Source organism: Alnus glutinosa, chromosome 5 (genome assembly GCF_958979055.1).
Source record: "Alnus glutinosa chromosome 5, dhAlnGlut1.1, whole genome shotgun sequence".
NCBI classification, from domain to species: Eukaryota; Viridiplantae; Streptophyta; class Magnoliopsida; order Fagales; family Betulaceae; genus Alnus; species Alnus glutinosa.
Genome location: NC_084890.1, coordinates 28,824,934 through 28,838,143, shown reverse-complemented (window position 1 = coordinate 28,838,143; position 13,210 = coordinate 28,824,934). Strand labels below are relative to the sequence as shown.

Sequence of the window (13,210 nt, the reverse complement as noted above, 5' to 3'; positions counted from 1 at the left end):
TCTCTTAAACTACTACTCAATTGTCATTGTGCAATCCCAAATTACTAATTATGTCAATGTCTCCCGATAACAAAAATACCTTTCATAAAATTATATAAAAATAAAAAATTATTATTTTTTTAAAAAAATTAAAAATTAAAAAACGAAAAAATAAAATAAAAATAAAAACCAAAGATTTTCCTCTTTTTTAAGATGTTATTTTATTATAATTTTCGGTTTCGGCCACCTCTTGAATATATATATTTGTTTTTTTAAAAAAAATTTATTTTCTTAAAAATTGTTTGTTTTCTTTTCCAATTCAAATACAAAAATCATTTTTTTTAAAACAAAATAGTAATTTTCTAATTTTAGTTTAAGTTTTTTTTTTTCAAATTTATAAAATAATGTCTTACTGAAACTTTTTTTAAGGTTATTTTTGCCTTTTTATTGCCTTTAGAAGAACACTGATAATTTTTTTTTTTTTTGATAATTTACAAAAAACATTAACACAATTAATAATTTGAAGGAACAAAATAAAATACTTTTTTGATTCTCTCTTCAAAATTTATATATTATATATGAAGAGTCTTACTTTTACTAGATATGAACAATCATCCTTCAAGTATGGTTAGCTAAATAATCAAACGTCAAATTTAAACCCAACATGTGTCTAGGGATCATAAACAGTTTAATTCATTTCATTTTTTAGGATTTGGATTTTTGAGATGAGAAACGAATAATGCATATCCAAGACCAAAATAAACTATGCAGACAAGAACAATGAGGAATTTTTGAGAAATTTGAGCCACTAATTATTCTACATTGATATTTAAAGATTTGATAGGAGGAAGTCTAACTCAGCTCATATCACTGTAAATTTCTCTGGCCAAATGGAAAATGGTCCAAAGCAGGGACAACTCAGACCAAATCCTAGAATGGTATCTAGGATGAGTAGGCAGCAACCAGAAAACATCGTGCATCCTCTTGGCATACCCCTAGCGAAGAACACTACACATCATACTGTGTAGCGATTCTTGGCATTTTTGTCAAGTTTCTTTGCATCATCCTGAAAGAGCAGACCAGCAAATTACTTGCAAAACTCATAACCTATGATAAATTATGTGGGCAATAAAGGAAAACAAATTAAGTACATGCTTCAAAAAACATCCTTACATGGAATATAAATCCTATCGTGTCATTGTAATCGAGAAACTCCTTCCACTGTTTCCCAATGCTCAACTGCAGCAGAAAAAAAACATATGGGGACAAATAATAAAGACGGTATTATGATGAAGGCCGGTGGGTTTATCTACTTCAAAAAAGTTACCTGTGCAGCTTCATTTGAAGCATTCTTGGTCCACACACTAACTTTTTCCTGCCTAGCTCTCACATTGACAACTGCTCCACATATTTCGTCTCCGCGATCAAATTGCTCTCCAATCATTGCAAGCAACTAGTATCAGCACACTCAGAAAATTAGATGTCACAAAGAATTTTTGATTCAGTGTTAACCTACAAAGATCGTCTGAAACATACCGTATACAACCAACAGGTGTCAGATTTCCCTCTATTAAAAAAGGTTATAGTCCACTTCCCTCCATTAGCACAAACAGGGTCCTCCCATTTTGGCTCTATTTGATGTTTAAAACAATAGAAGTCTGCTCCAACAAGCAATTTGCTTGGATGATGAATATTATTGTAAACGCTGCGCAAGGAATAAATTGCCCACGCAAATTTGTCAGTTATTTTGAGCAGGAGATCAATAGAGAGACCAGAGGAATTGATAGTTCAAGAAGGCATATCAGCAATTACGGCAGCAGAGATTCGAGATCATAATCATACAAACTATGCCTAAAAATTTACCAAAATTAAAATGCAATGAGATACTCTGATATTCTACCATGTCTTCAGGCCCCATTTACATTTTATACATGTGCAGAGAAACTGGGTTCTCAGGCCAAAACCAATGAGAAAGGAGGGAAGGGAGTTCACATCATTCAATTGGTACCTTTATTTGTTTCCACAAAGAGTAAGGGGATTGTTATCGAAGTTTAAGTACTAGATAGAAGATGATTTATTTTAGGGAAAAAATTACAAGATCAAACAGGATAAGACAAATAGCTAATGTTTCACAGAGAGGTATAGAAGTGGAGCCAATTACTCCCACAGAAATGTTAACTCTCAGGCCAAAACGAATGAGAAAAGAGGGAAGGGAGTTCACATCATTCAATTGATACCTTTATTTGTTTCCACAAAGAGTAAGGGGATTGTTTTTTTTTTTTTTTTATAAGTAAAGAGTAAGGGGATTGTTATCGAAGTTTAAGTACTAGATAGAAGATGATTTATTTTAGAGAAAAAATTACAAGATCAAACAGGTTTTAGCTAACGTTTCACAGAGAGGTATAGAAGCGGAGCCAATTAGGAGCCAATTACTCCCACAGAAACGTTAACTCTCAGGCCAAAACCAATGAGAAAAGAGGGAAGGGAGTTCACATCATTCAATTGGTACCTTTATTTGTTTCCACAAAGAGTAAGGGGATTGTTATCGAAGTTTAAGTACTAGATAGAAGACGATTTATTTTAGGGAAAAAATTACAAGATCAAACAGGTTTTAGCTAACGTTTCACAGAGAGGTATAGAAGTGGAGCCAATTATGATTTATTTTAGGGAAAAAATTACAAGATCAAACAGGTTTTAGCTAACGTTTCACAGAGAGGCAGAGAGGTATAGAAGTGGAGCCAATTACTCCCACTGAAATTTTAACACACACAGAAATGTTATCTCTCTCTCACACACACACTCCCACAGAAATGTTATCTCTCTCTCTCTCTCTCTCTCTCTCTCTCACACACACACACACACACACACACACACACACACACACAAGAGCAAGCTCCCAAGAGATTATGACAATAAGATTCCAAAAAACAAAAATTTGTATAGCCCGGTCCTCATCTATGTAATGCAAATTTGGTTTTTTCAAGATGATTTATTTTAGGGAAAAAATTACAAGATCAAACAGGTTAAGACAAATAGCTAACGTTTCACAGAGAGGTATAGAAGTGGAGCCAATTACTCCCACAGAAATGTTAACTTCATCAAATACTCTCTCTCTCTCTCTCTCTCTCTCTCTCTCTCTCTCTCTCACACACACACACACACACACACAGACACACACAAGAGCAACCTCCCAAGAGATTATGACAATAAGATTCCAAAAAACAAAAATTTGTATAGCCTGGTCCTCATCTATGTAATGCAAATTTGGTTTTTTCAAGGAGACAGAAGCAAAGTCCCACCTGACCTAAATGAACAATTACAGGGAAATTATTAAAAAAAAAATGGAGTTTCACACACACACACACACACACACTTAAAGAATGGTTTTTTCAAGGAGACAGAAGCAAAGCCCCACCTGACCTAAATGAACAATTAAAGGTAAATTATTAAAAAAAACGGAGTTTGACACACACACACACACACACATTTAACATTCTTTAAGTTTGACTTTGTGATTTACACTTAATAAGGTTATTAATTACCAAAACCTTATAAGATGAATGATATTCTCCTCTCTTGACTCAAAATGGCTACAACTTGAACCAGTTTGTTTGAGGAAATCAGAAGGGTTACTCAATACTTATCAAAAAGAAAAAAGGAAAAAATTACTTGAATTCAAACTCCCCCCCCCCCCCCCCCCCCCTTCCCCCGGGGTCCCCAAAAATAAAAAATAAAAAAGCAAAAAGGCATTGTCTCAGTATTTGACCTATTTTTTTTAGAATAAGTCTATATAGTTGATGTTTTAGTGTCCATGACAATTGATACATCCATAAACTTGAAAGCATTTCACCTTGCACCATAAAAAAAAAAAAAAAAAAAATCCCACTGTTAAGAATATAATTATGGATTTCAGCCATAACAAACATATGAATAAAGTCTACTGACTCAAAAATAGTAGAGGTAGATAGATGCAGTTCACAAAGTTTTGCTTCCCTTAAAACTGACCAAACACAGAAGTTCAATTGGTCCAATAGAACCGCTGCCCAGTTTAAAATCATATGACGTGCAAGTAGATGGATGTACATATAGCAGATAAAGGGTTTAGAGGGGTAGAAATTAAAACTTTCTGAATTTCAGGGACAAAGGGCCAAATATCAGGGACCGAAAGTGTATACAGCCAACTATAAAGTATGGCACATAATTAAGAAGAACCATATATAGACATGAACATGGTACCATACGGTGATCAATCTCAACAAAAAAGTATGAAACCAATATTTAACCAAATAAAATACCAAATAACCAATACCTGTACAGATACACAGAAAACTACTCTACAACTTCATGTAATACTCCATAAAAAAATTCAATTACGTGATTCATATGAAGCCAGAAAGAATTAGTTAAACTCAGTAATTTAAATGCAAGATACAACTATCTGCAAAAAAACCTACCCAAATTTACTTGAACAAAGTTGTTAGAAACCGAAGCACAATGTCTCTACCACATAACACACCCAAGACCCGGTTGTTTCACATGAAAGAATCCAAATGCTCTAAAAGTTCCTAAGGGAAAGCTACGAATCCAAGTAACACAATGTTCCAACCAAACATGCCAAACTTCATATTCTTTTTGAAACTAAAACAAACATAAATAACACAAAATTCCAAAACACCCCAATTCCTCCCGACTCTCTGCAACCACAAACAGATCATAGTTTGAATCGAAGATCCATAAATGTTCAGCTAATTCATTCCCATTAGAAGAGAAGAAGTGATAAACCAACCTAACTCTAAACAAAGAACACTCTCTTTTCCTCATTTCTCTTAACAACAAGAAGTTGCCAACTTTTCTTTCCATTTTCCCTCTTTTCCCCTCAAATTTTCCATTTCCTCTCCGAAATCCAAATCTTCCACCTCCTCAGCACTCAAACAAAGATCAACCAGAAACAAAAACCCAATACACAAACATATTGTATAGTATAGCAAAAAAAATAAAAAAGCAAACATTTAACCTCCAGAACTCTTCAACCGTAGAAAAGGTGTAGATCGGCCTCAGAGAGCTACCCCAAGCGGCCTGCTTGGACTTGGCAGCGGGGTTGTCGAACCAGAAGGTCCACGAGTGCTCGAGCGGGTGGGACTGGTGCACCACCTCCGTGCCCGTTTGCTTCGAGTCCTCATCTTCCCCGACGATCTCTCCCTCCTCGGGCTCCTCGTCCTCCTCCCCAGCTCCGCCAGCCCTGGGGTTAGGGTTAGGGTTTGCGATCATGTTGATGTTGGTGTTGCTCTCTTCCTCGGTGGTCGCTGACTTTAGCGCCTCCTCCACCACCATTTTCCACTTCCTCTCTTCGTTTCTCGGGGATTTTCCTTCGGTTTCTCTCTCTTTCTCTCTCTTTCTTGGTGTTTCTTTTTCTCTTTTCTCAGTCTTTGGAGATGGAGAGAGGGAACTTCATATAAAAGTATGCATACATAAGCAGGTGGCAAATGGGCTGGGCAACTGGGCTGGGCTGGGCTTCTCTTAGTTTTTGGGTTCAGTCTATGGCCCATATGATGCTTGAAAAGTATGTTTGACAGTCCTATGCCTAGGGTTAGAATATTTCAAAGCCCATGGGGGTAGCCTGTGACACCCCAAATACTTCGGAGGTGGTGCACCATATGGGGTTTTTATTTTATTTTATTTTTCTTTTTTGAAAAAAAAATCAAAAGAAAATAAAAAATAAGAATGATTTTTAGTCTATTCTCATTGGAAAAGTTATTCGTCTAATTTTTTTAGAGAAATAGGTATTTATCTTTATAAGGGAATATTTTTGGGGGGGGGGGGGGGTTTGGGGTTTTTATTTTCTTTCGATTTTTTTTTGGGGAGGGGGGGGGGGGGTTGGGGTTTTTATTTTATTTTATTTTTCTTTTTTGAAAAAAAAAATCAAAAGAAAATAAAAAATAAGAATGATTTTTAGTCTATTCTCATTGGAAAAGTTATTCGTCTAATTTTTTTTAGAGAAATAGGTATTTATCTTTATAAGGGAATATTTATTCTAATGAGAATAACTATTTCAAAGAATAAACCCCTACCAAACAAAGGAATAATTATTCATATAGAATAATCATTCCATTCCAAGGGTCTATTCCGCGAACCAAATGATACCTTAAAGTACCAATAGCAAACTCTAACAAACCCACTTTCTCTTAGTGTTCCTTAACATAAAATATATGAAAGTATTTTTTTTCTCCTCTTTCCTCTTCGCCTTGCTCCCCAACCAAAACTCGTGCATTCAGTGATATTTCTTGCAAAGATTCTCGGATTTCCTCCATAGACCTCAGCTCCACCCCTCTATGCACCAACTTTAGCCTTATTCCAGCCTTCCTCCTTTCCAACTTGAGTGGTTCTTGCTTTGGCTTGAAATCTCTCAACCTTTCCAACAGTCTCATTGAGTATCATTCTCCTCTTCTTCCATGAAAGACGCACCCAAACTAGATTTACAGGTTCTTGATCTCTCTTTCAACAAGCTTTTCGGCTCAGCCTTGATTTCCTGGCTCTTTCTCATTGGTTGCAATAATATGCAATGCTTGGCCTTGAAGGTAAATACCTCACCAGGAATAGTTGCCAAAGATCCTCTTGCTTGGCACAAAAGCTGGTGGGGATAATTGATAGAAGGGAGATGGGTTATGCACCAGCCAGATCGGAAGGTCTGTGGCCATTCATGCTTCCCCTCTAGAAAATAGGGTTAGATTGTAGTTGGGCAAGGGGATTATGTTGGGATTTTGTAAAAAAAAATGTGAGGCTTCATAGAGAACATGCATTTTATATAGAATTAATAAAAAAAGTTAAAGAAATAATATTTTAATGATACTTGGAAAGATTAGTAAAGCTATTGTTGAATATATTTGAATAGGGAAACAAATAAGAATTTTAGATGAAATGCACTTCTCAATTGGTGCATTTTGGATTCAAATCTATGGGTTACCTCTGAAGCACATGACCTCAGCTAATGCAACTATCATTGGAGGAAGACTGGGGAAGCTTCTCGAGGTATAAAACACAAGTAACCTAGGCATGCAAAGAAGGAAATTTCTTAGAGTTAAAGTACTCATTAATCTGCAACATCCCTTGGTTACGGGTTTCAAACTTCGCTAGATAGGATAAACCTCAGTATTGTATTTTAACAAGACCAGAAATTACATTCTCCATGAGGTCCAACTTTGCCAAATTATGCATTCTCCTGCTAATCGACATTGAACAATAGTGAAACACATTCTTCGATATCTTAAGGGGACAATTGATCATGGTCTTCATTATTCGAAATCTTCTCTTTGGTTGAAAGCCTACTGCGATTCTAATTAGGCTAGGATCGCGATTCTACAAGTAGTTTTGTTGTATTGCATTGTGATGTGGTCGTTTTGCGTACAAAAATATTAATAATAAATTTATCACTCGCAATAGTACAAATCCTTGTAGGATAGGGCTATATTGAGGGTGTCGAACCTCAAGGACTATAGGGGTATTGTTATCAAAATTTTTGAGATTAAATATAACTTAATTAAAAAGATATTTGATTTTTGTTTTCTAAAAATAAATACATAAAAGTAAACGAAACATAAATTTAAAGAGAGTATGGATGGGATAAAGAATATGGGATTGATTTCATCACTCACTTCATAACAACGGTCAATCATAAATTAACAAGGAAAATTCATACTATGCATGATATAGGGCTTGTCTCACTCGAGTAGTCAAGAAATTATCTCTAAAGAATAAGTATAATCCATTTTCGGTTGGCACGGACCTTCTACCTAACCACTAAGATGCAGTATGACCTGTCTTCCCTAGGTATAGATTAGCTATGTCTTTAATAGGATACACACAATCAATGGAATAGTATAACCCATCTTCAGTTGGTATGAACTGTCTACCTAAATTACACTAAACTAAGGTGTAGTACAATCCGTTTTCCCTAGGCATGGTCTATCTAACCCTCTTGATCATATGTCAATTAAAACCGTTGTATAACAATCATTCATATAATCACAGAAAATATGAAGGATTGAGTTCAATCAATATAAAAGACTTTCTAAGACAAGATAAGAAATTCATAATGATTGAATATAAATATTAAAATCAATTCTCACAGTTATACAACCATCATGCATATAGAAAATACTAAATTAAAATACAATTAAACCATTGTTACTTGGAAAAGGCTACATCAACACCCTATTAGGAATTTAACCGCTCATCGTGGTGCTGGGATGGCCTCCTGCCATGTTCTTCTCATCTTCAACTTTGTCAAGCCTCCAAGAAGAATTTTCTGTCTAAAGCTAAGTACAAGCACAAACACACATTCTCTTGAAGCATAAAGGTCTATCTATAGGGACTAGGAGAGGCCTAGAAGCTCTTGAAATTTCAGAAAATCTTGAGTCTTCTTGTCCAAATATGAGATTGAAACTTCAATCCAAGTAGAAAAAAGATTTCAAATTCGTCTAAAATTGCGGTCTTTTATTACGGGGTGACTTTGGCATAGTAAACGTCAGAATTAGGGAAAAGATATTTCTGACATATTTGCTGCATGTTTTATTAGCTTTTTAACACCACCATATTTATTGCAATCCGATATCTGAGCCAAAAGTTATGATCAAAACACTGAGACATGTGCAGAATCCAAATTTGAATCCAATATGATTTTGATTCTTAGTGGAGAAATTTCGATTTAATCATTCACTTTATTTGATTAAACTTAACCACATCATATAAGTCTTCTATTATGATTGGTTAAGTTTACCAATATCTTCTAGGTCTTCTTAAAGTGTGTTTTAAGCCTAAAATCAATGGAATTAATTGCATCCTTATTTAAAATCTAAAAACAATAAAACAACACAAAATCAAACAAATAACAATGCTAAGGAATTAACATATGCAAGTTAAGGGGCTTGAATGTGCAACATTCGACGTTTATCACATTGTTCGAGTTTGAGTTCATAGAGTGCTAAAAAGTAGCGTAACATGTTGTTCGCTACTCTACAGAGATTGAATACCGATCGTTGGACATTGTCACCACCGAGCTATATTGGTTAAGAATGTTATTCAAGGACCTTTGTATTCCAATTCTTTCCCCACCTATTGCTTGGTGCAATAATATAGGAAGCTTTGGCATTAGCTTCTAACCCTATTTTTCATGCTAGAAGTAAGTATGTGGAGGTTGACTACCAATTTATTCGAGAAAATATTCTCTTTTTTTTTTGGGATGAATTAAAGCTTTATAAACCACCAAAAAGAGAATACTGCCCTCTCGTAAAAACTAGCACACATCCAAAAAAAGAGCAAAGGCCTGCTACATCAGCAGACCATAATAACTAAACAAGCCTGCAGCAAGCAAACTACAATGTCGTATTACTAATTAACAAACTACAGAACAGACTATCTCAACCCAAAACAAAACCAGCAATACAAACTACAATAAAGGGTGTAAGTGCCACCTATATACAAGACCTAGGTGGCTAGACAGATCCTTAAACCTCCCTTTAGCCAGCAACCTCGACCGTACCTCCCATTTGATAGTAGCCACAATAGCCTCTTCTGACTTAGGAGTATTCCCATGTTGAAGGTCATTTTGATGCCTCCAAGTATGGTAGATCACCGCCCCAAAGCATAATCTACCCAAACAAGCCTTTAAGTTTTTCCCTGCCACATAGAGCTGCCCCAATTCACCACATCATCCCACAAATGGGGATATATAAACAAACAAGTAGCCATCAATTCCTTCCAAATTCTCTTGCTGAAATTGTAGCTAAAGAACAAGTGTTATCAAGACTTCATACCCCCATGGCAGAACAAACAGTTAGGATTGCCTATATAACCCTAGCAAACCATCTTTTGCTTGGTAATGAGGGCATCCTTGCAAATCAACCAACTAATAAAGGCATGTTTAGGAGTGGTTGTAGAAAACCAAACTAGCTTCCACCAATTAGTTTTCGAGAACTTTACTCTTATTCTCTCCCATGTTTCTACACAAGAAAAAGTTCCTTTGCTTGAGTCTCAAATAGGAGAATCAGAACTTGCAAGTGGAATCTTTGGAAGGAGACATTGAATATCCACCAAAGCTTCGGACCTAGCTCCTGGCCATTGAGAAAATGTTCTTAATAAGGATATTGTTTCTAATTTTATTTCCTCACTTGATTAGGTTGCTGACATCTTCACTAAGGGCTTATCTTCCGTTCCGTTTAATTTTATAGCTTTGTGACAGTCTTCATGTTCATGTTATTCTTCCCCTTCGTTTGAGGGGGATGTTAAGGATGTATTTCCATCAACACAAGAAACATATGATACATTAGCTTCAGCTCAAGTTTCGTTTCAAACAACAACAAGAGAATTGAGATTATTGATGAAAATAATTTATTGACTTCTAATTTAAACCAAGTGTGTGTTTGTGTGCAAACAAATATCTTAAATGCGAAATTAAATTAGACAAGATATTTGTTACGAAGTGGAAACTCTATGAAGAGAAAAAACCACTCCGGGGCAGCCAAACCCAGGATATCTACTATTCAAAAACAAAGTTAGTTACAAGACATTCGTACTCACATAACCCTATGCAGTAGTCATACCTTTAACTCTGACGTATAGCCCAACACGAATGCTCCCCAACCAGATCTTCCACTTGAAGGAGTTTTTGATGGATTCCTTTACCTTAGGGCCGACCCCTAAGATAGACTTCACACGAACACTTGAGCACACACTAGCATCGACTTGAGAGCTAGCAGATCTTTGATTCTCCCTAAACACCATCTCAAAGCACTATGGAATTCACTACCGAATTCTGTACAAAACACAGACCTAGAGCCCCCTATTTATAGGCTTCAAGAGACTTCAAAAACTGCTGAGATTCAGACTCTAACTGTAGAGCGTCCGGACGGAAGATAGCCTCGTTCGGACGAATTTCTGTGATATCCTTCAGAAGCAGCGCAATTCTATCTTTATCAGGTTTGCGTCTGGACAGCTTGACCGAGCGTCCAGACAGTCTTTTCTAAAATCCTTTCCGCTTTCGAATGGAAATCTGGAGTTATTTGATTTACTGGATATCGTCTGGACGTGTTGCCATGTCGTTCGGATAGTCTGCAAATATTGAACATCGTCCGTATGTGTTGCCGAGTCGTCCGGACGGATTGCAGAGACTTCTCAAACAGTGTCGATTTCTGAAAAAAGACTCCTTGTTGAATACTTATTGACAGAGGGTCCGGACGGTGTTGCTCTGACGTCCGGACGTCTTCAATGTTTATCTGTAGGACAGTGTAGGGCGTTCGGACGCCTTCAAAGACTCGTCCGGACGGTTTCACAGGAACCGACTGATTTGTCTTGAATTTTTGCAATTGACACTTCATGGGTATCTTCTAGAAGCTTGTGAGCAGTAAATGTCTCTATGTATGAAGATTCCAATTTGAAAACCGACTGTCAAATATATGAAGATTGGAAAAACCGACTGTCCTGCAACCATCACATAAAGTGGTTTTGTTTGAACAAGAATGTAGCCAATAAAAATTCTAACAATTGAGACAAAAGTTACAAGCACTAAACAGACAAGAGCTATAAGATGATAAATTAGATTTATTGTTGTTAATGTAGAAGTAGAAGAGATTTGTATTGTTCAGACTATTTCTCTATAAATAGAATCTTGTATACATTGATACAAGAGTTACAAGCATTCAAGAGACAAGAATTACAAACACTCAAGCGACAAAAGTTACAAAAACTCAAGAGACAAGAGTTACAAGATGATAAATTAAAATTGTTATTGATAATGTAGAAGTAGAATTATTGTTGTTAAATTGCCACGTGTCCCAAAAGTTACAATAAATTAAAAGCCAAGAGTTACAAGATGATAAATTATAATTATTGTTATTAATGTACAAGAGTTACAAATCCCTTCTACCTTGTATACGTTACAAATCTCTTTTACTTCTACATTAACAACAATAATTCTAATTTATCATATTGTAAATTTTGTCTCCTGAGTTCTTGTAACTTTTCGGACAAGTGGTAACTTAACATTTGAGATAAGAGTTACAAGTACTCAAGAGACAAGAGTTACAAGATGATAAATTAGATTTATTGTTGTTAATGTAAAAGTAGAAAAGATTTGTAACGTAATATGAAAGATGTAAAGGAATCAAAGGGTCGAAAAATCTGCCGGATATATTATTCGTCCGTCGAGAAGTAGGAGCAAGCGTCTATCTTTTGCAAAAATGGAAGATTTTGCCGACGAGAAAATGTGTCTCTGTGACGAGAATGAAGAATATAGAGATTATATTGTTTCCGATACAGAAGATGATGAGGAAGAGCAGCAAAAGAAAGTGAAAGACCTCGATGCACAGGATTTTCCCACTCCCAAGAAGGATTCCAAACGTAGAAAAAGGGGTGATGGAGAGAAAAATCCCCGGGAGGAGCACCGGCACTGGCGACGCTCAAAGAAGTAGACAAAGAAGAAGAATGAAAAGGACACAACGTCCTTAAAATCCCAAGATGTTCCAAATAGCATGAAAGGAACATTTGGCAGTAGCGTGGCTTTGCAAAGTATGATAAATGAATTAGAAGTAGAAGGAATAGAGTTTGATTTGATTGACAGAGAGAGGGTTCATGTACTGTTGGAGACGTGGAGATCTCTCATGGTTGCTGAATTGGAAACTCGCTTGAAGGATAGTCTGATACCATGTAAGAAATAATAATTTAAGAAAGAGATGAGAATAGGAAAGAGAGACATGTAGAATTAAATTAGACAAGAGTTACAATCACTCAAGAGACAAGAGTTACAAGAACTCAAGAGACAAGAGTTTCAAGATGATAAATTAAATTTATTGTTGATAATGTAAACGTAGAAGAGATTTGTAACGAAATGTGAAAGATGTAGAGGAATCAAAGGGTTAAGATATCCACCAGATATATTATCCGTTCGTCGAGAAGAAAGAGCAAGCATTTATCTTTTGCAAAAATGGAAGATTTTCCCGACGAAAAAAATATGTCTTTGTAACAAAAATGAATAATATAGAGATTATATTGTTCCCGATATATAAGATAATGAGGAAGAGCTTCAAAAGAAAGTGAAAGACGCCAACGCATAGGATTTTTCCACTCCCAAGAAGGATTCCAAATGTAGAAAAAGGGGCGACAGAGAGAAAATCTCCCAATAGGAGCACCGGCACCGACGACTCTCAAAGAAGAAGGCAAAGAAGAAGATTGAAAAGGACAC

At 35.9% G+C, this 13,210-nt stretch overlaps 1 protein-coding gene across 1 annotated transcript; it reads right to left on the bottom strand.

The window, feature by feature from the left end:
• Positions 1–738: 738 nt before the first annotated feature.
• On the bottom strand, positions 739–5,420 carry LOC133869374 (eukaryotic translation initiation factor 4E-1-like). The gene is made up of 5 exons (XM_062306352.1): positions 4,994–5,420; positions 1,516–1,684; positions 1,307–1,432; positions 1,153–1,218; positions 739–1,045 (listed from the first exon to the last, which is right to left on the bottom strand). Exons 1-5 carry the CDS (start codon positions 5,308–5,310, stop codon positions 995–997), a joined length of 729 nt encoding a protein of 242 aa, XP_062162336.1. The 5' UTR covers positions 5,311–5,420; the 3' UTR covers positions 739–994.
• Between the last annotated feature and the right edge of the window lie 7,790 nt (positions 5,421–13,210).